General features: G+C 35.7%; 1 protein-coding gene across 4 annotated transcripts; it reads left to right on the top strand.

Moving 5' to 3' along the window:
• The first annotated feature begins 1132 nt into the window (after window positions 1–1132).
• On the top strand, window positions 1133–22563 carry LOC128264815 (eukaryotic translation initiation factor 4 gamma 3). 4 transcript variants are annotated; one of them, XM_053000493.1, is made up of 17 exons: window positions 1133–1318; window positions 1810–1846; window positions 1909–2110; window positions 4395–5165; window positions 5730–6383; window positions 6448–6628; window positions 7227–7338; window positions 9865–9920; window positions 14735–17058; window positions 17653–17896; window positions 17960–18123; window positions 19878–20358; window positions 20561–20784; window positions 21453–21599; window positions 21655–21877; window positions 22130–22231; window positions 22285–22563. In XM_053000493.1, exons 3-17 carry the CDS (start codon window positions 2033–2035, stop codon window positions 22344–22346), a joined length of 5823 nt encoding a protein of 1940 aa, XP_052856453.1. In that variant the 5' UTR covers window positions 1133–1318; window positions 1810–1846; window positions 1909–2032; the 3' UTR covers window positions 22347–22563. The 4 variants fall into 4 exon arrangements, with proteins under 4 accessions (XP_052856453.1, XP_052856454.1, XP_052856456.1 ...); XM_053000494.1 differs by lacking the exon at window positions 4395–5165 and having other exon boundaries at window positions 1134–1318; XM_053000496.1 differs by lacking the exons at window positions 1133–1318; window positions 1810–1846; window positions 1909–2110; ... (3 more) ...; window positions 7227–7338; window positions 9865–9920 and adding an exon at window positions 12758–12777.
• Window positions 22564–23464: the final 901 nt, after the last annotated feature.

The raw sequence follows: 23464 nt of genomic DNA, 5'->3' as shown, positions 1-23464 counted from the left end.
TGCGACAATTTAAAAATAAGCGAACCCAGATCAGCTGATGAGGATGCTAGACATTTAATCAAACAGAAGAAATAAAAGGGTATTTGTTTAAATTCAATATAACTCAAATACAAAAGCTGATGAATCTGATAGTCCAGCATAGCTAAAGCGTGAATGCAGTATTATAGGAAAGATGAGAAGACGGTGAAAAAGTGAAATTCCAATTCGCACTGCTACCGTCTTCCGTCAATGTCGTCTGCTTCCCAGTGCGCAAAGCAAAGTGTAATAGCCCCTTTCCACAGAGATCCATTCACCTGCCACCACCACCTGAACGGAAGGTCCATAAGGTTTTGCCGATCCAAAAATTTACCAGCTAGTCCGCCGTTAAAATTTAATGGACTTTGACGGACTAATTTATGGGATGACTAGCCGACGTCTCTGCGGTGCAACTTCTTCCCACGCAGACCATTCCTGAAAAAACGTTGGGATTTTTGCAAAAATAAATGAAACTCCAGTTTCCACAGAGCACTTCCACCCTTAATCTTCCGATTTCACCTGATCTGAACAGCTGTGGCTCATCAAAACATAAACAAATATTGTGGACCTGTTGATTTTGTTTGACTAGCCACAGCTCTTCGAATCAGCTGATATCGGAAGGTGGAATGTTGATGTGCTCTGTGGAAATCGGAGTTTCACATTTGTCAAAAACTCCAACTCCAACCAAAACCGTATAATAATAAATATGTTCTTATTATTAATAACTTCTAATAAAATAATCGCTTTAACATAGGTCTAATATATTAACATATATAACTTTGTTTAGTTTAATTTAAATACATATTACCAATTTTATCCTAATTATAAAAGCAATACATTTTATAGTCTAATGCCCTGTTTCCACACAGTCCATCCGTTGAAAACATTAGAAGGTGGATGGATCTCTGTGGAAATAGGCTATAAGCATTATTAATATTATATGTAACTAAGTTTTTGTTAGCAATTTAGTCATAAAAAATACTTATTAAAATTCCATGTTACTTACTTACACTTTTTTGATAAAAAATCCCAAAAACCTGTAACCATCTTTAAAAGTATTTTATTATCTCTTCCATAAGTATCGTATAGACAGATGCTATCGATATATCGAATAATAACTGCAACTCTGCGCCTATGAACAGAACACATTGCATGTGGAAATTAACAAAAAGTAGTTTTTGATTGTAAAGATATAAAGCTAGAATAACGGTTTGACTTATTGCTGTTTAATATACACTCAAAGTGGAATCAATATTAACCGTATTTCTGTAAATAGCTCCATCGTTAAAGCACATATGCTCAGGTAAATTTGAGAGGTATAATAAGGACTGGGCAACAAATATTACATGATGACATTTTGTGCAAGTTGACTTCACCGTGCTAAGAAAAAATACAAATTAAAGCATCGACATGTGATTATTATGCTCAGAAAATACAAAATCGGTTAAAATCAATGGCACGTTTTCACTGTCGGAAGCTTTGTGATAATTTTGCTTCTCTCATTCTTACACATTTTAAGTCCTATCGCCACAACAGCAACGTCGGCAAATATGTAAAGTTAACAGGCTTGATTGGTTTTGAAAATACAAGTTGGGGAATAAGGTTTCATGACGTACAGCCCCAACACTCCTAAAAAAATCAAAAAGTTTCATGTTATGCACATAAAAAAAAATTGTAATTAAAATTAAATTATGGTCATTCTGGACTCTAACACTTAACATTGTTAAGTGCGTACTTTATAGATATATTCAGACATACACTGCTAAGTTTTATACGTGTCTTTTCGAATTTCAGATACGATTCTGGAAGTGATACACCAATCTATTAACAGGTAAAATACATATACAAAACATAAGTAAAACGGCTTTTAATTTTATTAATGTCTTGTTGTAGAATCAAATGGTTGTGTGACGACTTATTTTAGTGGGTCCAAAAACGCCCCAGAAATCGTCAATGAACGGCTAGGTTGACCGTTTTGGCGATTTCCAATACTACTAACTCACTAAAATTGTACGTAATGCAACAAGCTATACAAACTATATCAACACAGTCAGATATAGCTAAAATCATGCAGCCCCATTCAGCACAAAATATGGTAAGTTTAGTTGGCAACTTAATCTTATTCTATCCCTTTCCACATTTTTAAGTTGTTATCTTTTATATGCCTAATATTTGTTTGAAAATATTTTGCGAGGGTTTCTCAATTTAATGAGCTTAAATAACGCCATACTTTTATGTTGTCATTGGTTCGTTAAGAATCTGCTGCGCCAAAAAAGGTGAACTGCTAAATGTTGTGCGGCCTACTATGACAAAAAAATCGCAATAAGTAAATATATTTACAAATTTAAATAATCTAAGAGGTCAAATATTAGGGAAATGAGGCACTGCTTTTAGTAGTAAGATACCTGATAACGAGCTTGCATTTAAAATTGAGTATAATTTGCTGGTTCAGAAAAAAAACATTAAAGTAAAATCCAAATGGAAGTCATCGAGTGGCCTTCTTACTTTAAATCCAGCTTCATCAACATCACCTAGTTAATATTAAAAATAAAAATTACCATAAACACCAATAAAGATTTATTATTTTGGTCAGAAGTGAGTAGTGCAGAAAAGGAAACATCTCTTCCCAATAGACAAATACGTATTTTTTTTTGTATCTTACCTAGATCCAAAAAACTAGTATCTTTGCCATCACTGTATAGCTCCCTTTGGAACTTTACTTTACTTTATAGGGTCGGAAATGTCTCCTTCACTGCGTTGCAAACTTCTGGCTAAAATTATAATACCCTCTGCAAGGGTATAAAAAGCATAAAATTGGCTAGGATTGACATGAAATTCGTTTCTACGCCGATTCAGGTAATTTCTAAAACACTCTGATCTGTGTGTCAGAAATATGGAACGTGCAGTTACAAATTTTGAACGATCAATTCCTGCCCTCTGCAAGGGTATAATAAGAAACAGCTAAGCTATAACATTTTTTCCCCGACGGTTCCTATGGGAGCTATATGCTATAGTCGTCCGATCGGAGCGATTTTATGTCTACATATTTACATTTACATTAATGTGCATCGTAATGTTGAAATTCAGATGCATTTCTCGGTCAATCGAATGAAAAGTATATGATTTCTCTGATCGATTATTAAAAAATGATAACTATAGAAAAATAACAAAGTTTACCCGTATTACTGAAATCGTAAATCATAGAATTTATGATTCATCTCAGATCAAGTAACTATCGATCCATCGATTGTCAACAGTCATTGAAAAGTGTTGTTTACTATTTATTTTTTGTTTAATAAACAAATATGCTCTCGGTAGGTTTAGTTTCGAATTTTTTAATGCAAAACAGTAGATTTCTAAAAGATACTGTACTCTATAAAATTATCTTGGGGGGTGCGAGTTACTCTTGCTTAGAAGAGGAAAATACGCTCTTCTAAGCAAAATACTAATTAATTTCGAAAAAAAAAAACTGTAAACATTTTTGGTATAAAATTCGAAAAAACAATAATTTGAATCGCACCCAGTCTAATGAGAGCGTTAGCGTAAAATGAAGCTTATCTTTTAAGATCAACTCCCAAAAAGTGTTAGGTTCGGCTTTAGCCAACAATGGATTGTAAGCAGGAACCTTTTGACGAGTCTCACTGCTATAAATAAAAAATAAAAACCTATGTTTGAAAGCAACTCAATTATAGATTTATTTATTTACTCGTTAAAAAGTATGTAAGGGGTAGAAGAAGGCGTTTCCGACACTATAAGGTATATATATTCTTTATCTGTCTGTCCGTATGAACGTCCATATCTTGGAAACTACAACAGCTAGATTTTAAGGATTAAACATGCCGATTCTAGATAGATTTAGATGGATTTTAAAATTAACCCACATTCCCGTTACCGCCCACAAATAGTCAATAGCTATTTTTCCAAAATTTATAAGCATTAATCTAAATTTTCTGCAAATGGCACTCCCCAAACCCCCAATATTTGCTCAGGGAATATTTGTTTAAAAATTTGTTATTTAATATAGGGTAATCGGGTATTGAATATTCTGGTTTTAATGTCGCAAATGTCTCCTTTATTAAGATATTTCAATTTGTGCGAAGAATTAACTAACAATATATTTAGACATGTTATAAAGTTTTGTTTTTGTTGTCTTATTTAGAGTTATTTTCCTATTTTTTCCTAAGAAAATATGTTTGAGTAGAGTACAGACGGGTTGTTGTTTATTAAAAATATTTTTTTATCGTCTTTAAACCTTTTTTTTTTGAATTCTTCTTTTACCGTTTCATGATTTCTACTCTTTGACTACATTTTAAAATTTAAAAGTATTGCTAATAAAATTCTACAGTCCGGAAATATCCCACTCTTGTGATCTGTTGTAGATTTTGCCAGCCATTAAAAAGAACAAAAAGTATGCTCAACAGGTGCCATCTTCAAAGCCACAATCCCTTCAGCAGCCCCTGCAACAGCAGCATAGTCATCCCACATCACAGCATCAGTTTCAGATTAATAAGGCATATAATGTGGTCTCCATTCATAAGGCAACAGCGCAGAACGCTCATCAGTCCCCGCACCTGACGCATCAGCAACAACCACCATCCCATCACCTGCAGCAAACACAGCAGCATCAACAGAGCTATGCGAACGTTGTGAATAGATCTATATCTGGGTCTGGACCAGTTGGAGCCCAGCAGTCAACGGTCATGTGTAACAGCTCCAACATATTGACGGTTAATAGTTGTCAACTCAACTCGGGAGACATGAACTCGACTGCCATTTACAATTTATCCAGTCACCGGGCCCTACCTGGAAGTCTAGATGGAAACGTTTGTTTTCTAAACGTGCCGGACATTTCGAAAAATGGGACTAACATCGGTGGGGCAACAGTAGTATCGAGCAACTCGATCCCCGGAGTCGGAAATGGAACAAGCTCTTGCAATGGAGCCAGTAGTAACAGTCAAATAACGTTGCCCAATTCGCACATGGGAACCACTATGAGTGTAACCCTGGGCACGACCACTGCAGGGACAACCTACATGCACGACAAGAATATCGTTGGTGTTAGCGTCAATTGTGTTGATACTAGTAGAAAGTATGACTTTAAAAACAGTAGTTTGGTGTCAAATAATAGCTTCCAAGCATCCACAGCAGAGGTAAACCATCGGAATTACTGTGATTTTAGGAAAAGATGCGTTTTATATAAAGTTTTTTGTTAGTTTCCTTTCTTTATAACAACCATTTTTCTAAATTTAAAGTCATTCAATAATGTATAATTCGTTCCCAGCAATAGGACAATTTTGACAACAGTTGTGGAAAAATAGGCTTTTTACAAATATTTCTTAAGTAACTTTAAATATTTGTAATCTACTACTGTAAATCTTAAGACTACAAATTTTATTGGACGTAAACCATAAGATAACTACGTAAAAGATCACAAGGGTATATTGGATTTGTAAATGTCGATATCGTATTCGGAATAAATTGTCTGATTTCGTTCGGGTAATCAGAAATGATAATATATATATTTGCTCACTTTTGCAAACTGCTGTTCCCCATTTTGTCGTTTAAATTGTTCAAGTTGTTGTAAAACAAATAATCTGAGATCTTTTCACTTACATTTTTCATTTTTCGATACCTTTATTATTTAATTTATTATTATTTAATTGTGAACTGCTTCCTTTCTACTGATCATTAATTTTCGGTTCGCATATTTGCAGTATGTTTCAACGGGAAACAACAGTTCTGGGAACGCCCGTTCAAATCCACAAAGTGGCGGAATATTTCGAGGACCCCCTCCGACGTCGAATGCCCAAAGAGGTCCCAGCGGCGGTGCAACTCGCCACGTCCATGTACAACCCATGTTCTCACAGCCCATTCACCAGAACATGGTGCTACAACCATACACACAATACAATCCGCGACAACAAACATTTCCAGCTTCTCACTTGCAATACGCGCCCGGCCCAATGCCCTACTACCAGTACCAATACGTGCCAACTCTACAACAGCAGCCGCCGCCACACGCCCGTAGTGCCGTTGCGGTGAACACGAACGTCAATGTGGGAAACACCTTGCAGCCAGTGCAGTCCGGACCCAATGGTCCACTGCCTGGTCCTGGAGCTAGCTCGTCACAGCTTCAACTGCTCACGAGCACCGTGCAGCCTGGAGCAAACACTGTGATGGGAGTCGGAGGTCCTGGCAGTGGAATGGGACAAGTGGGTGTGCCTAACATGGTTGGAGTGGGAGTAATGCCGACAAGCGTGCCACCGCAACCCGTGCAGGTGCAGCCAGCAAGCAGACGCCGGCATCAGCATCGCCTGCAGATAATCGATCCGGCAACAAAGAAAAATATTTTAGACGATTTCGATAAGGTAAGGTATAGAAAGGCCTACGCATCTAAAATTTGTTTAACATATTCGTTTTTATACATTTAAGACAAACTCAAACCTAGATAATGACGTCTCGGAGCCGGTTACACTTTCAAACACATCGGCAACAGTCCTTTCAGAGGGTCAAATCCGTGTTCCACAGCAAGATGGTGTTGGAAATAATAATTTAAGCAATGTTCCATCACAAGGATCTGAATTACGGACAAACGCTGCCCACACCCCCGTTGGTATGTACCTCTAAAGTTTTATTCATTTTGAACATTCTGTTGCATAAGTCACTGCCAACATTTAAGTAACACATTTAATCATAGCGCCTTTTGGAACAAAATATTTATACCTTCAGAGGGCATTATAATTATAAGAAACAAATCTGTTTTCAAAACCACCAATGGTACATTATACTACATTTGCAAATATTGATATTTAAAACACTGTAAATAAGGTATTTTAAATGCTTTATACTACTAACTTATTTTCACTTTTTGTTAATATGTGTGTTCTTTGTTTTGTTTGCCTGTAGTAGTCTCTAGTTAAGAAAATTTTTTAAAGTAATTGAGCATGGCCAACAAAATAGAATTTTTGAAGAACTTTAGTTACTTTTGACCATAAATCAAGTTTTTCTTCACAAATAGTGCATAATCGATTAAATAGTATTTAATATACTATGCATTCTGGCGAGATATAATATCGTTCTGCAGAATTTAGGTAAAATACAAATTTTCGAAGCATTACAAGGCATTACTTGGTTTTATGACGAAAAGTTTTAATATGGAAAAATATATTTTTCTAACAGCTAGCTAAAGCTTACACATTTTTCTTTTGCAGAACCAATACCAATAAACCGCCAAGATGTTGGGCAGACTCCAATCGTGTCCGCCATGTCTGATGCACCTTCGGTTGAAATATTACCAACGCCTCAAAGAGGTAGAAGCAAAAAGTAAGTAAGCACCCTTTATTCAGTTTGAAAGTAAATGGAAAGTTGTAACCTTATTGAGAAGGACTTATATCTGTATTTAATCAATTTTCCAAAATTGATTAACCAAAACTCGTTAAAAAATAATGAATGAAATGGAAACAACCTACGAAGAACCTAAGTTTGTAAAACTAAATCTTAATAAGGCTTAGTTAGATAAATAATAAAAGAAAAACTTAAAACTCTATACAGGTTTGTTCCAGTTTTTGCTCAAATTTCAACCGAATAGATTTCTATGACACTTTTTCATTCAATGTGATGAAAGTCCTTGTTCAAATATTTTTGGCAGGGTCTGCTGTTTCAATGGAAACTCAGTTCAAACCAAAAGCCTTTTTTTAATGCAACGCAGTGTAGAAGACATATCCGATCCTATAAAGAATACATATTCTTGATCAGCATCACTAAGAGATTCGATCTAGCCATGTCTCTCCGTTTCTATGCAAACTAGTCTCTAAGATTTAAAGCTGTTGCAAGTATATTAGTCGAAACGAGCCGGATCGGACGACTATATAATATAGCTCCCATAGGTACAATAGTCATGGTTTATTATTTCAGAGTGAATTTGATAAAAATCGGACGACTATATCATATAGCTCCCACAAAAACAATCGAAATATTAAAAAAAATAATTTTGGCTTCTCCATTTGTCACTTTTTTATACCCTTGCAGAGGGTATTATAATTTCAGTCAGAAGTTTGCAACGCAGTGAAGGAGACGTTTCCGACCCTATAAAGTATATATATTCTTGATCAGCATCACTAGTAGAGTCGATCTAGCCATGTCCGTCTGTCCGTCCGTCTGTCTGCTGTCCGTCCGTTTATATGCAAACTAGTCTCTCAGTTTTAAAGCTATCTGCATGAAACTTTCCCAAAAGTTGTCTTTCTATTGCAGGTAGTATATAAGTCGGAACGAGCCGGATCGGACGACTATAGCATATAGCTCCCATAGGAACAATCGGAAAATAATTCAGAATTACTTTTTTTTATTTTATTCAGATCGGAAAATTTAGCTGAAAATCATCATAGCTTCAACGGATATACCCATATAAACCGAAATTAAGATGTTTTAAAGAATGTTTCATTTTTTCAATTGCTGCAAGGGTTAATAATCTTGGGCTTGCCGGAGATTTGCGGGACAATTTCTCCAACTAATACCTTAAATTCCCGGTTCATAACGGCTTTTGCCGATGTTTTGTGCACGATCAGCCAAACACCCGATTGGTTCGTGCTCGTCGGAAATACTCTTTTATTACATTTGATACTCTCCCGATTGCAATCACGATCGCCTTTCGTTTTACCAGGCTATTTGACCGTGTCCACTATCCAATTGGAAAGACAGTTTTTTTACTTTTACAACCTTCGATAATCCCAGACTAATTATATATATTTTCAAAATATTTCTGGTACGTGAACCAAGGCAGCTCCGGTATATATGTAGAACTCCCACATTGCATATATTTGCGTAACTGGAGATTTTAACATTGGTTTTTGGTCTGGACGGAGGCCTTGTGGCTAAAAGCATGAACTAGCATGTGCTAATAATAATTTGCATAAATTATTAGATCTTATATTTATCAAACAAACCCCGTTAAGAGGTGTTTAACGGGGTAATGAAGTCGTTACGACCTTACCTTCAATATACAACATTTCTGATACAACATTTTGTGACATAAAATTAATAAACATTTGACATGTACGATCCTAGGTGTTGGACTCTGTGTGTGTGTTTCGATCATATCTTTTGGTAGACAATTCTCTATATTGAGCTAATATCTCTTGTTTTCAATTAGATTTAGTAAATGTACCTTTAAACTGCTAAAAAATCGGCATGATTCGCTGGATCTGGGTGTCATGTTTAATGATAAGATAAGTTTCGTGGACCCGATCAATTCCATGATTCGCAATGTTTGTCTTTCTTGAGCTAATTCTGCCCCCTTCTTATTTTTCGTTTTATCGCTCCCAAGTTAAATATGGCTTTTTGCACTACATTTTTCAGATCGCTCCCAAGTTAAATATGGCTTTTTGCACTACATTTTTCAGATCCGCTACCTTGTGGATCTTTCATTTCTACAAGACTGTAGAACTCGCGCTATGTCTGCACCTCTGAGGGCTTTGAGGACCTTTTTGCCAATTTATGTGCGACCACAAAGAACCAATTCTGACTTTCACTACTGCAAGCAGACGCTTTCGACTTTAGAATAGAGTTTTGATACCAACTGCTGGGAGCCTATTTTTCCCTCATCAAGGTTATAGTTCCATTTGCAAGAAAAGTTCAGAAAAAGTTACCTACTTACTTGTGAATTTAATTCCTAGGCGGAATGTTTTCGTCAGGTTTTATTCATAGATTTCGTGACGAGATATCGGAAATGCACTTTTCGGCAGTGAAAACCGAAACAAGGCCTAATATATTTAAAATACCTTATTTTAAGTACTTTGAAATTTGTATTTTGTTGACCATTAACTAAATTTAAACTGTTTTTTGTTGTTTTAGAATTCCTATAGTGTCGCCCAAAACTTTATCCGAGTCTACTGCTGCTCCTACCACCGGTAAGTACCCGTAGTGTGAACAAAGTGTTTTGCTTGTTTAATTAATGACAATGAAGTGCAACAAGAATGAGATTCGTTAAGTTTTTAAGGCAAAACAATTGATAGCATAATCGATAGCTGGAACAGCTGATCTCAGATTTTAATAAATTATATTAATTTACTACTCTTTTTTTATTATTCCGGTTATAAAAAAATATTTCTAACATAACTATCTAACTTTAAATTTGTGTAATTGTAGTTATTTACTTATGAACGCTTCATATAAAAAATTAATATTTTTTACTCATCGATACTTTTTTTCACACTAAGTACACTAACTTAACTAAAATTTTTGACTTTGTCAAAACTGTACAATTTTCGTAAGGAATATTTTTTGGTCGCGGCATTTTTATATGAATAAACATAATATATTTTTCTTTTTTCTTCTTTTGTATTGTGAAATAAATCCTCAAACAAATTTTTACAAAAACCTGTACTAATGTTTTGGTGTCGTTAAAGGTTTTTTTGGTTGCTAAATGTTTCGGTTCCAGTACGGATCTGTTTTGATTTAGTTTTCGAGCAAAATGAACTTAAATAGATAAAAAAGACGATTTTACGTTATTTCTAAATAACGTCCGAATTTAATTTAACTGCCTAAACCTGCAATTATTTTCTATAGTGCATAGGTTGATTGCATACCATGACGTATTAAATATTTTTTATTGGAGCTTTGCGCCCGGTTTGCTAAAATATTCCACTTTTTTAGCACAGTTTATATTTTGTTTAAAGTACGCGTTGAATGATACACAGTTTACTTGGATCCGATGCTCCGTTCAAAAGTGTTTCAAAAAATATATTTTTTTATATATGTTAAAATTAGAATTTTTGGGGGTTTGTTTGTCAGTTTCAAAAATTTTAAGGACTTGTTTTTTTGTGTTTGGCGTTAAAAATCTAAGGAAATTGTCTACGTCTTGATTAGAAAGGCTACAGATGAATGCTATGTGTCGTTAAAAAGGTATTGTCAAATGCTAATCACGATTTGTTAACATAATTGTGTGAAGGGTAGGCTTTCCAAGTAGTATATGTAGGTTTTATTTGGATAACTAGTTTGATAGTTTTAATAGACAACAGCATCCACACAATACCACTCGTTCTCTGATATCGATAGTGACCGTATTCTAAGAACTCGACTTTAACAACACTGTTAAGTTATATGCTGTTCACAATTGATTTAAATACAAAAGTCTTGTTCTATGTTTTTTACACTTTTTTACAATTTATTTAAAAACGGCACTATCTATTTTTGTTTTACTTCTCGATAAATAACACGTGTTCGAAAGTTATTAAAGTACAAAAACAGCAACATTTCTCAGTTCAGAGTAGTTAACGTTGCGTTGGCAGAAATTTCATTCTAAAAAAACTTTATCACAATATATTTGTTATGAATTACTTACTTTTAAAAATTGAATTTAAGACTATTCTTAGTTTAAGCAAACTTTTATGAAATCCGATACTCTGCACAAATGTTAGCAAGATGTGAGCGAAATCCTTAAAAACAACGAAATTATGAAAATATTAATGTTTTATTGGCAGCCAGAAAACTTTCATGTTAAATTGTATATCCTTGCAAATGGTGCTATAATTTCAGACAAAAAGGAGACATTCCCGACCCTTCAAAGTATATATCTATATATATTTGATCTAGCCATGTCCGTCCGTTTGTCCATCCATTTCCACGCAAACTAGTCTCTCAGTTTTAAAGCTATTTGCATAAAGACCTCCCAAAAGTTGTTTTTCTATTGCAGATAGTTTATCAACACTCATGGAAACAATCGGGAAAATAAATATGAGTAAATATAACTGCGCTGTTTTTTTATTAATTGATTTAAATATACTTCGATATATAGTTATGGTTTATTATTTTAAAATTACGGTTTTGCTTAACAAAATAAAAGCATAAAAATCGGATTATTGTTGTTTAAATAAATATTTAATTTTTTAAAGAGCTGCTAGGGGATAAAAATTTCCGATTGCCGAAGTTTGCTTCTTTTCTTGTTAGTTAAGCTTTAAAGCCTTCCTAAACGTTGTTTGTTGAAACAAAATTAGAAAAAGGTAGTATAGCTAAAAGTTTTTTTGTGTGAAAATAAAACCAAAATGCGGAAATTCTGCTTATTGACGTAACCATCGAGTTTGAAATAAGCTTCATCTGAAAAGATGATATTTTTTACATTCTTTTGCATATAGTAATGGTTTAATAACTCAGAAATACGCTTTTAATTTTATTTAAACATTATAGATTCAATGTTTTTAAACATATACAGATTTACTTCGAAACTAAGATGTTTTATAAAATAGCTGAAAGCGTGTACAAACTTCGGCTGGCCGACGTTGGCTTCCTTTCTTGTTTTTTTTTTATATTAGTTAATTATACATTTGAGATATCCGAAAAATGAATCTAACTTTTGAATAGAAGATCGAATCGGGACAATTTGTGCTTTGCAATCGTCTGGCCGCAGCATAAGACTCGATTTATACGATTCACATTGCTTGCTTCCCCGAATATTTGTCGTGCACGCACAAGTGGTCTTCGTGAAAATCGGCATTTTTCTGGATGCGAGTGTATTGTGTGTGAATACAATTTCACTTTTACTTTTTAGATTATTTGCAGACTGCTCGGAGGGCTTTCGGCTGACGGGCGGTTATTTTCTGTTCGTTGTTTAGTTCGTACCGCATTGGATCGATTTGATCAGCTTTGTCTTAGTGTTGGTGTGATTCGACATCATCTGTGTCTATCTATAGCGGCTAGGCAACAACGCGACAGTTTGCCTGTAAGACACCCGCGCTAATGTGAAATAAATACACATGCATCTATAAATGCGTGCGTTCAACATATACATATAGTACAAAAAAAGTGATTACATTCTTATATATTTTTTGAAGTATTGTAAAGTGGTTAACGTTATTTAATCTTGTCAATGAGTTCACATAAATGTGAATATAATATTTACATATAGAGTTGAAATTAATGTTTGTACAGTTCATTAAAAGCTAATAAACGACAAATTTATATCAATAAAATATATTGATACCATTTAATGTTGGTGGAATGAGAACACTTTAGTTTAAATTTGATTATTAGCACAAGTGAACAAGAAAAAATTGTTAAGGGTTGGCTTTTACGAGATTAAGCCTTTGGTAGTCTAATTGCTTCTTTATGCGCGGTAAACTCTTGAATAAAAGTAAACTACAAATAAATGTTTCCGTAATATCATCATGCGAATAGTATATAGTATTTTACAACTATGAAGATAATTAATGGCCGGAGTAACCTTTGTTTGTTTTTATTTCATTCCGTGACATAGTTTAGATTAGGGGTGCGTGGACATAACATTGTTATATCTATGTGCTTGACCAATGGCTACATATTTAATATAAGAATTGCTATTTCTAAGACTTTACAATTAAAAACAATTAATCATGGTTTTTCGGTATTCGAATTTTAAGGTTGCGTACTTTGCTATAAAATTAAAGTGCGATGACTTTACTAAAAATACAAATTTTAAAATAACAACGGCAATATAACACTAGCCCAACCGCATTTAATTATGATAAATGAGGCTTTTCTAAGCATAGTTTTCTACTACAGCTATAGTCCAACGGCTCTGGAATTTGCGATAAATTTCATTTAAGAAAATCACGTTTTTTTTTCTTTTGTTCGGCTTTTTTTTTAAGAAAGGTCACAGTTTGTGAATCGTCACTTGGAAAATGTATACAAAATTAGTTATAAAATTTCAAAAGAAATTTGATAATCGTGAGGAATGTCTCAATTGTAAGAAACAGAACTCAATTATAACCATGCAAAATAAAAAACAAGAAAAAATGGTCGAGTTCCCCGACTATTAGATACCCGTTACTCAGCCAACAAACTTCAACCTAAGTATTTCCCTACAAAACAATCGAAGTTTATGTGGCGCCATCTGTCGAGATGCATAGCCAACACTAGAAGCTAACAGCGTGCAGCACCCCCACCCCCCACTAACAGTTCTGTAGTTTTCTCTCTCTCTCTCTCTCTCTCTCTCTCTCTCTCTCTCTCTCTCTCTCTTTCTTTCTCTCTCTCTCTCTCTCTCTCATCTGCTAGCAGCGGCAGAACAGCGGCCGATCAGTAGCTAATCAGGGGCAGAGGGGCGGCAGAGGGCTTTATAAACCTCATAACTTTCACGATTTGTGGGGGTTAGAGTGGGCGTGGCTTTGTTTTAAACTGCTTAGGAACTACTAGAATGCATACGGACATGATCCCGATCAAGAATATATATACTATATATGGTCGGAAACGCTTCCTTCAACCTGTTACATACTTTTCAACGAATACAATATACCCTTTTACTCTACGAGTAACGGGTAAAATAAAATTATTTTCTTAATTAAATATACCGCAAATACCAGAGCTGATGGAGTATAGGTGCAGTGGTAACTATGCAACGTATTCAGAATTACGGTTTAAATTTGGTTAAAACCGGATAATACTCCCATACGACAAAACTGAATTTAAAAAAAATAAATTTTAAAAAAATTGTACATTTTCTTTCAGAATTACGATTTTAATTTTATTTAAATCGGAAAATGATATCATAGTTTCTATGTTTTTAAACATATACATAGAAATTTAGATGTTTTAAAGAATTTTTAATTTTACCAATAGCTCCAAGGGTATACAAACTTCGGCTTGCCGAGGTTTGCTTCCTTACTTGATTATCAATGGAATTGAAATTTTAGCGCAAAAAAAATATATGAGTGTTGAGTTTTTGCAAAACCTTTTTTTATTTGGATACTTACAGATGAAACGGATGATGCAGTGTCAAAACCTATTGCTGCAATCACTAAGGAACCCTTACAGCAAAATCCGGCGCATCAAAAATTATTTGCGTCCGAATCAACGCAACAGAAGCAAACGGTATCAAATACTGAGATTATAAAGGAAGTGCCAATTACCACAGAGGAAACTACTACTGCTGAGTTAGTTTCTGAAGTGTCCTCCAGAGACCTTCCAACAGAGTTGCTGGCTGTCAATGTAGAGAACAGTGCACCGTCGACGAATGTCTCTGCCGAGTCTGAAAGAGCTGGTGTTGACGAAATACCACCCGCTGATTTCATCTCGCATTTACCTAATATGCACAAAGGTTTAGTTGAGTCTGAGGACACCTTTTCGACCGAAACATTAGTGAAATCTACAGAGGAGAGCTGTAATGATAACCAAAGCGAAGAACAACCAACTCAACCAGAATTACATTTAGGAAGTGTCTCTAGTGACACTAATCTGTCATCGATGGCATTGAAAGAAGACACTTGTTTGGACAATAGTCAAACCGAAGCAGCAGACACTATAAATGCAAGAGATAACTTAGACGTCTCGGAAGAGGTCCCTACTAGGGACTCAACTAATGAACTTCTTTCAACCGATAACACAGGAGATGACGTAGATCCAAACTCAGAATTAAAGTCTGAACCAAAGGCAGAGACGAGCCTTGAGGAAAATCCCAAATCTACTGATAGCAAAATTGAGGGATCAGGTATAACCGTAGCATCTTGTATCAACTATAATGAGGGTCAATGGTCTCCAAGCAATCCAAGCGGCAAGAAACAATACAATCGAGATCAGCTATTACAATTACGGGAGGTAAAGGCATCGCGTAATCGGCCAGAAGTAAAAAATGTGTCCATTCTTCCTCAACCGACCTTAATGCCATTATTTACCCGCAACAACAATAATAACAAGCGCGTTCAATCGATGGTTGGTATGATTGGCAATCGTAACAGTGAGTCTGGAGGAAATTACATCAACAAACAGATGTCAATGTCAGGTGTCCAGGGTGGCGGCAGCAGAAGCAGCATGAAAGGCATGATCCACGTTAATCTATCCTTAAATCAAGATGTTAAACTAAGTGAAAACGAAAATGCCTGGCGCCCACGAGCCTTGAATAAATCAGACGGTGACGGCGACACAAAATCAACGCAAGAAAAAGATGAATTGGTACGTCGGGTTCGTGGTATTCTAAACAAGCTCACCCCTGAAAGGTTCGATACGCTTGTCGAGGAAATCATAAAATTGAAAATTGATACACCCGACAAAATGGACGAAGTAATTGTGCTGGTATTTGAAAAAGCAATTGATGAACCAAACTTTTCGGTGTCCTATGCTAGGCTATGCCATCGTCTTATTTCAGAGGTGAAGGCGCGAGACGAGCGCATGGAAATAGGCACCAAATCGAATTTGGCACACTTTCGAAATGCTTTGTTAGATAAAACCGAACGCGAGTTTACACAGAATGTCTCCCAAAGCACCGCAAAGGAAAAAAAATTGCAGCCATTTGTGGATAAGATAAAGAAATGTACCGATCCAAACGAAAAAGCCGAACTTGAGGCGTTCTTGGAAGAAGAGGAGCGAAAAATACGTCGACGCTCAGGAGGTACAGTTCGATTCATCGGCGAACTTTTCAAAATATCCATGTTGACTGGTAAAATCATATATTCTTGCATTGACACACTTCTCAATCCTCATTCTGAAGACATGCTTGAATGCCTATGTAAGCTACTTACAACTGTGGGTGCCAAGTTTGAGCAGACCCCAGTTAACTCAAAGGAGCCAAGTCGGTGTTATTCATTGGAAAAATCGATAACGAGGATGCAGGCAATCGCTTCAAAATCTGACAAAGACGGTGCCAAAGTCAGCTCCCGAGTGCGCTTTATGCTTCAAGATGTTATAGATTTGCGCAAGAACAAATGGCAAACCTCGCGAAACGAGGCACCCAAAACCATGGGCCAAATTGAAAAGGAGGCGAAAAACGAGCAGCTTTCGGCGCAATACTTTGGTACACTTGCCAGCACCACGCCCGTGGGATCTCAGGGCGGCTCCGGTAAACGAGATGATCGTGGCAATGCTCGTTACAACGAATCTCGTTCTGGTAGTGGGTATGGCGGCAGTCACAGTCAACGTGGTGACAATGGTAATCTGCGACACCAGCAGCAGAACAACGCTGGCGGATGTAGTGGCTCCGGTGGGGCTGGCCACTCCAATGGAAACAATGATGACAACACTTGGCATGTGCAAACCAGCAAGGGAAGCCGTTCCCAAGCAGTTGACAGTAATAAACTGGAGGGTCTGGTAAGAACTAATTAAATTCAAGTTCATTTTATATCTTTTAAAATGTCCAAAACTCTAAAGACCAAAACTAAATAAATACAATTTTTAAATGTTTCACGTAGGCAAAATACCTGGATAAGCGGTCCGAGTGGAAAATTTATAAAGTGTATTCATTTAGCCAAATGTGTATTCATTTTTCGTCACAAAATGAATATCAGATATTATGTATGTTGAAGGTCCGATCGTCACGACGTTTTCGTTTGATACTGTTATAAGAAGACTATTTCTGATATTAATGATGGTAGTTTAATTAATAAAAATGCACGTATTGAAGGCGGAAATGATCTAAAATTCGTTTTATTTGAATGAACTTTCAAATATTCAAATCTTTTCTGCTTAATATAATTTATTTGCGTTTAATTGAACATCTAAGCTAAGAATACCATGTAAAAACTTTAAATGGAAATGGAAATACGAAAACGTACTCTGGGAATACAAAATGTATTAGTTTCATTAACATCTAATACGTTCCTTATCAATTTATAGTATAAACTTTTATTTGTCGAGATTCTTTGCTTTTTTAATTTAATTAACTTTGACTTTCAAATATTTCAGTCTAAACTTTCTGATCAAAACTTAGAAACAAAAAAGATGGGCGGACTAAAGCAATTTATTTGGGATAACAACGCAACAAGACAATCACCTGCGCCCTCATCAACCCCATCCAATCCCTTTGCTGTCCTATCATCTCTAATTGATAAAAACAGCACTGATAGGGATCGCGATCGAGATCGCAGTGGACCCAGAAATAAGGGCTCATATAACAAGGGATCTATGGAGCGCGATCGTTATGATAGAGGTATTGTTGTATACCATTTGTTCAATAACCAAACAAACATTAATCTAAAAACTGTCCAAAAAGGTATACATTCAAGAACTGGATCATCACAAGGATCACGAGAAAACTCTTCCTCCCGCGGTGGCCAGCAAGGTCAGAGTCGCAGTTTATTGAGTTCTACAGTTCAAAAATCTGCTAGTCATTCAAAATACACGCAACAGGCACCACCAGCACGTCAAACTGGCAAAGTAAGTAGTAACTGTAAAATAAATAAAGTAAAATAATTTAAAATTTTGTATCCCTCATATAATATAATGAATACGAACTATTAGAATTTGTGTCCGTCCGTTTTTAAGCAAACTAGTTTATCAGTTTTAAAGCTATCTGAATTAAACTTTCCCAAAATTTGTATTACCAAATTACGATTATATGAACAATCGGAAAAAATAATAAAATAAAAAGTGTTAACTTAGTTGTTTAACATTTTAATTTTTCTTTATGATATTAATATTATACTGCAGCGGCAGAACGGCGGTATCTTTCCCATTGTGTCAAGTCTATCTCCTTGCTGAGGTGAAGCCCTGCGAAACAATGCCGCATCGTCCACAAAGCTATCCAGGTTTAGAAAAGAGACCCTTAATACACAGTACAAGTCCTCAAAGTAGTAGGCGCTGTAAAAAAGAAGTCTGCTCCCTTAAAGTGCTGGATATGTGCACAGAGGTGTTCCCCAATCTCTCGTTCTCGTGGTGTGGAGCTCTAAGCCTGATAGCCATATGGCCTATGGTACAGTGCCCTTATTACCCCTGTAATGGTTTGAATCTTGTTCTTATTTGCCATTTTTGCTTTGGAGGTGTTATCTCCGGCGGCATTCCGCCAGTTGCCTTGTGATATCTCCCCCACCTTGCCCTTCAGTGCGGCGGTATAAAGGCTTTGCCAAATCACTCTCGCATATCGACAAACTTAGGACCGGTGAGCTGTAAAGAGGACGAGTGGAAGATAGCCGCGAGCACCCAAAAACCGCAAACCCTTTCACCGATGCTCTTAGGCTTTTTTAGGGCCTGTCAGGACTTAGCGGTTGCTGATGCTGATCTAGATATCATTGCCGTTGCTCTTGTCGCGCGCAGAAGTTCCAGTCCGCCGTTCCGAGGTCCTTATTTTGGAGCTTTATAGGTCCAGTATTTTTACAGGACCTATTTTGAGGTCCCCTCAGCCCTTTGTTCCGGTTGGGTTGAAAGAGATCTTCTTTTCCTTGGGTTCCTTGGCCAATGGCTTGTTTGAGCTTTTCGGTTTCCACCGAACTACGGGTCTCGGTGCTGAAGGGAGCTCCTTCTTCCCTTTGGCTTGTGCCTTTGGTCCGCCCTTGGAAGCCTGAGGCTTTGGTCCATCGATTGGCTGATGATTGCTGACGCCCCCGAAGAGGTGAAAGGGATCACCTTCTTCTCCCTTGAGGCATTAGGCGTTGGGTTTGCCTGCTTGACTTCGGCTTGTAGTTGAACTTGGCCGGGAGATCCGTTACCGAGTTACCCGTTCCAGCTGCTGGGTTCTTACACAAAGCCATGATAGCTTTCGGCTAAACTGAAAGTTTTGTTTTAATAAGTGTGTCAGTATTAAAGTAAATGTATTAATTCAATACTAAATAATATAATTCCTTAGCTTTTTTAAAGAGTATATTATAAATAATGTGCCCTATAAATTCAATATGCAACATGTCTGATTTTAAGATTGATGGAATTACCCTATTACATTTTGATTGCCTAAGTGACGTCTTTGACCAAATTGGCTGCGCTGACTAAGGTCACTACACAAAGATCAGGAACATTACGATAGCAAAATGAAAAGACACACCCAAAATCAATGAAAGCGAATTATGTTTTTTGATAACATTCATTTTGGACGATTATAGTTGTAAAAGAATTCAAACTTCGGGCGCCGAAGATAGTGGACTTTCCTGTCCTATATTATTCTCCCATCGCTAATTGAAATTATCATTGATTTCTTTTAGGCACAGTCATCACTGGGCAGCTCCAACGTCAACGCTGGCGGACTTTACCGTGGCAGTGATCATTCATCGACTGCATCTTCATCTGCAACGCTACCGCAGGGTATTCGTTCTACTGCTCCAGTAGCAGTGTTTAATGAGGCCGATGAAACCGATCTTAAGATTATCAAATCTGTTGTCTCAGAAATGATTGAGCTTGCAGCAGCCTCGAAGGCTGTAACGCCTGCTGTTGTTTCGTGTATAAAACGAGTACCAGAGGAACTACGCTGTAGTTTCATATATTACATATTAACAGACTATTTGCATTTAGCGAATGTCGGTAAGCAGTACAGGCGGTACCTGGCTATTGCTGTTTTCCAACTTATTCAACAAAATTACATCTCTGTGGATCACTTCAGACTGGCGTACAACGAATTTAGCGAGTACGCAAACGATTTTATTGTTGATATTCCAGAGCTTTGGCTGTATATTCTTCAATTTGCCGGTAATATTGTCGCATACCACGTTTACCAGCGTGTTTTATCAGTTTTATCTTTACACTATTTCAAAAGTCCTGATCATTAATTTTAAATTATTTGTTTAAAAACAATATTGATAGTCACTGATTAAGGTCTGCTGGTGACCGGTTAGCAACTTGTATATATTCTAATAATTTACAACAATATTTACAAATGTTTTTCTTACAGGGCCATTAATTGTAAAGAAAATCTTGACTGTATCAGATTTGTGGAACAAAACTTTGAAAGACAACAGCCCAACACGCGTGGCTAAAAAGTTCCTTAAAACATATTTGATATATTGTACACAAGAAGTGGGACCGAATTATACTCGAAGTATGTGGGTCAAGTTCAACTTAAAATGGTCAGATTTTATGCCTGAAAGTGAAGTCGCTGACTTCATTTCATCAAATGTGAGTTTGCTTTATTCAAAAGATTTCAATGTTTAAAAATTTAAGCAGTTTCAGAAAAAATTTCTTATAAAACATTTATCTAGACTTAAACTGTTAAACTGTTGGATAGATCAAGGATTAAAACTTGGTACCTTTTAAGCAGGGGCTGTAAATAATGAATATACATGTGTTTTTTAAACCAAAACTATTATCATTATATTTTGAAAAAACAGAAATATTTCATTGGAAACAACTATATTTATTAATTTTTAGCCGATAGTTTCTATGGCAGATATATGGTATATATATCATTTAGCTGCCATAGGAAAGATCAAAAAAATGATTGAATAGAACTTACTCTTTTTTTAATAACTTCTGATTGGTAGGTGCTATATTTTTGATTTTATCAGCAATAACTGCTTAAATATATTTAATAGTTTTAGAGTTTCCGACTCCATAAAGTATTCGATCTAGCCATGTATGTCCTGCAGTCCGTCTGTATGAACGTCGAGATCTCGGAAACTATAAAAGCTAGAGATTTTGGATTTAGCATGCAGATTTTAGTTTTAGGTGGCCCACTTGGCAGATTTTTAATCTTATATTATTCGTGAAATCGCAGCACCTTCGATATCAATACTTTATTTGAAATTATGTCCCAATATTCATTATAACCCATTAACTATTTTCAGAAACTGGAGTATGTGGAAAACGAGCTGAAATCTGCAGTGATTGAGCAAAAAGAGACTCCAGAGAAGCACGTTAAAAATGTGATAGACCATATTGAGCACTTGCTGAAGGAAGGAACGACGGCAGATTGCATTGTTGATTATAGTAACGTAAGAAAGTCGACATTATTTTGTAACTTGATATCAAACTTGAATTTCTTTCTAGGGAAACATAATGGTGGTTGATAAGTTGTTTATTAGGGGATTGACCGAAACATTGAGTAATTTCTCAATTCTCTACAAGGAAAATAGTTATAAACTTGAGTCCGAAACCTTCCAAAAGTTTTGCATACCAGTTTTGCAACGATACATTGATTCTAACGAGGACCATCAACTTGAATGCTTATATGCTATGCAACTTTTAGTGCACGGCTTGGAGCATCCCAGAGGTAAGACTAAAAACATGCAAATGATTATATAGATCTTTTTTATGCCCATGCCCTTGCTAAAGTTTTAATAAACTTTGTCAAATATTTTTAACCTCCCCTGATATAAAATGTTTAGTTTTATTTGACTGGTTTGTTTAGTGTTGCACGGCCCATGCGATCAAGTTCCCAGTTAAATTTATCTATCACTGAAAGGGTGTTACATGTACCGAAGTTGAATTTTCATGTGCATTACATTGTAATAATTTATTTCAGGACTGCTGAGTGAACTAATTGGCGAGCTTTATGATGCCTATGTAATACAAAAGGAATCGCTCTGTAAATGGCGTGATTCAAAGGATCAGTCAGCTGGCAAGGGTAAATTACTTACACAAATAAATAATGTGTTGTTAATTATTTATATTTTATAGGCGTTGCTGTAAAAAGTCTTAATCCTTTTTTTAACTCGTTATTAAACGATGAAGCCAACTGAAACCGCAAAGTAGCTGGCCTAGACAGCATACATTCAAAAATTGTAATAAAATTAATTAAAACGAGAGAGAGTTGGTGGGAGAAGAATGTTCATTAACAGTATATATATAGATTTCGATATGGACTTATTCAACAGAAATTCTGGTTCATGCATTAAGAGTATATGCAACAATATAAAAGTGTATAACATATGTAAAATAAAGCGAACCTAAAGGAAATTTAAAGTTATGATGAATACTGCTCTCGTAAAAACACGCTTTTTTAAGAGGTTGATGTAGAGCTCTAGTTTTCCGATTTTCTATAGAGAACCTAAATTAATAAAAATTCTTATTTTGATTACAGCTTATTTTTCCTCGACATTCATCGCCACCATATACAAATTTAAATATAAAAAATATTTTTAAACATTTTTGGTTCTGATTTCAAAGTAATAAAATATTATTTTGAAACTGTTTTGTCAAGCAACCAGTTGAATCTTACTAACGTGACCCCATTTTAGCGAGTTTATCAAAAATCTAGGCAATAAGGTCTTGTACTGTCTACTGTCTTAGCTGCGTTTACTGACAAGAAATTGGAGAAAAAGCAATTGTAAATAGATATTTGGAAATTAACAAAATTATACGACAAACTGAGATCAAATCACTTTCGGATTCAGAGTTTAATTTGGGATATTTAAAATGGTTCTAAAGCAAGGATATGGCTAAAACTCTGTTCAAATGTAATAAAAGCCCGTTATTTAACAAACAACAATGGATTCTGAATAAATAATATATATTTTCCTACCTGCGCGAGGTAGGCGCGTGCTAAAATCAACTATATGTATGCGTACGTAAGGATCTTGAATTAAAAATATGAATAAAATATAAAATGAAAATCGTTTGCGACCTATATTAAAACCTGATAAAAAAACGAATCGTTACTAACGATACTTAAGTTATATTGACATTGTTTTGATGAGCTCTTTGATATAGTTACTGAGGTGGTACATTGAATGTCATTTAACAGGTCTACAGAAAAATATGGCACACGAAGTAAAAAAAAAACATAAATCATAAGTCAAGTACTAGCCAAAAAATTCCTCGAACCATCAGCGGTATAGCTAAGAATCCGACGTTTGGC

This window comes from Drosophila gunungcola, unplaced genomic scaffold (assembly GCF_025200985.1).
Source record: "Drosophila gunungcola strain Sukarami unplaced genomic scaffold, Dgunungcola_SK_2 000080F, whole genome shotgun sequence".
NCBI lineage: Eukaryota > Metazoa > Arthropoda > Insecta > Diptera > Drosophilidae > Drosophila > Drosophila gunungcola.
This window is presented reverse-complemented; position numbering and strand designations above follow the sequence as displayed.

Excerpts from the sequence above, each read along its gene's own strand:
- LOC128264815 (XM_053000493.1), top strand. The coding sequence starts at position 2,033 with ATGCAACAAGCTATACAAACTATATCAACACAGTCAGATATAGCTAAA. Across the intron at positions 20,785-21,452 it reads CTGACTTCATTTCATCAAAT|AAACTGGAGTATGTGGAAAA; the intron begins GTGAGTTTGCTT and ends AACTATTTTCAG. Across the intron at positions 21,600-21,654 it reads GCATTGTTGATTATAGTAAC|GGAAACATAATGGTGGTTGA; the intron begins GTAAGAAAGTCG and ends ATTTCTTTCTAG.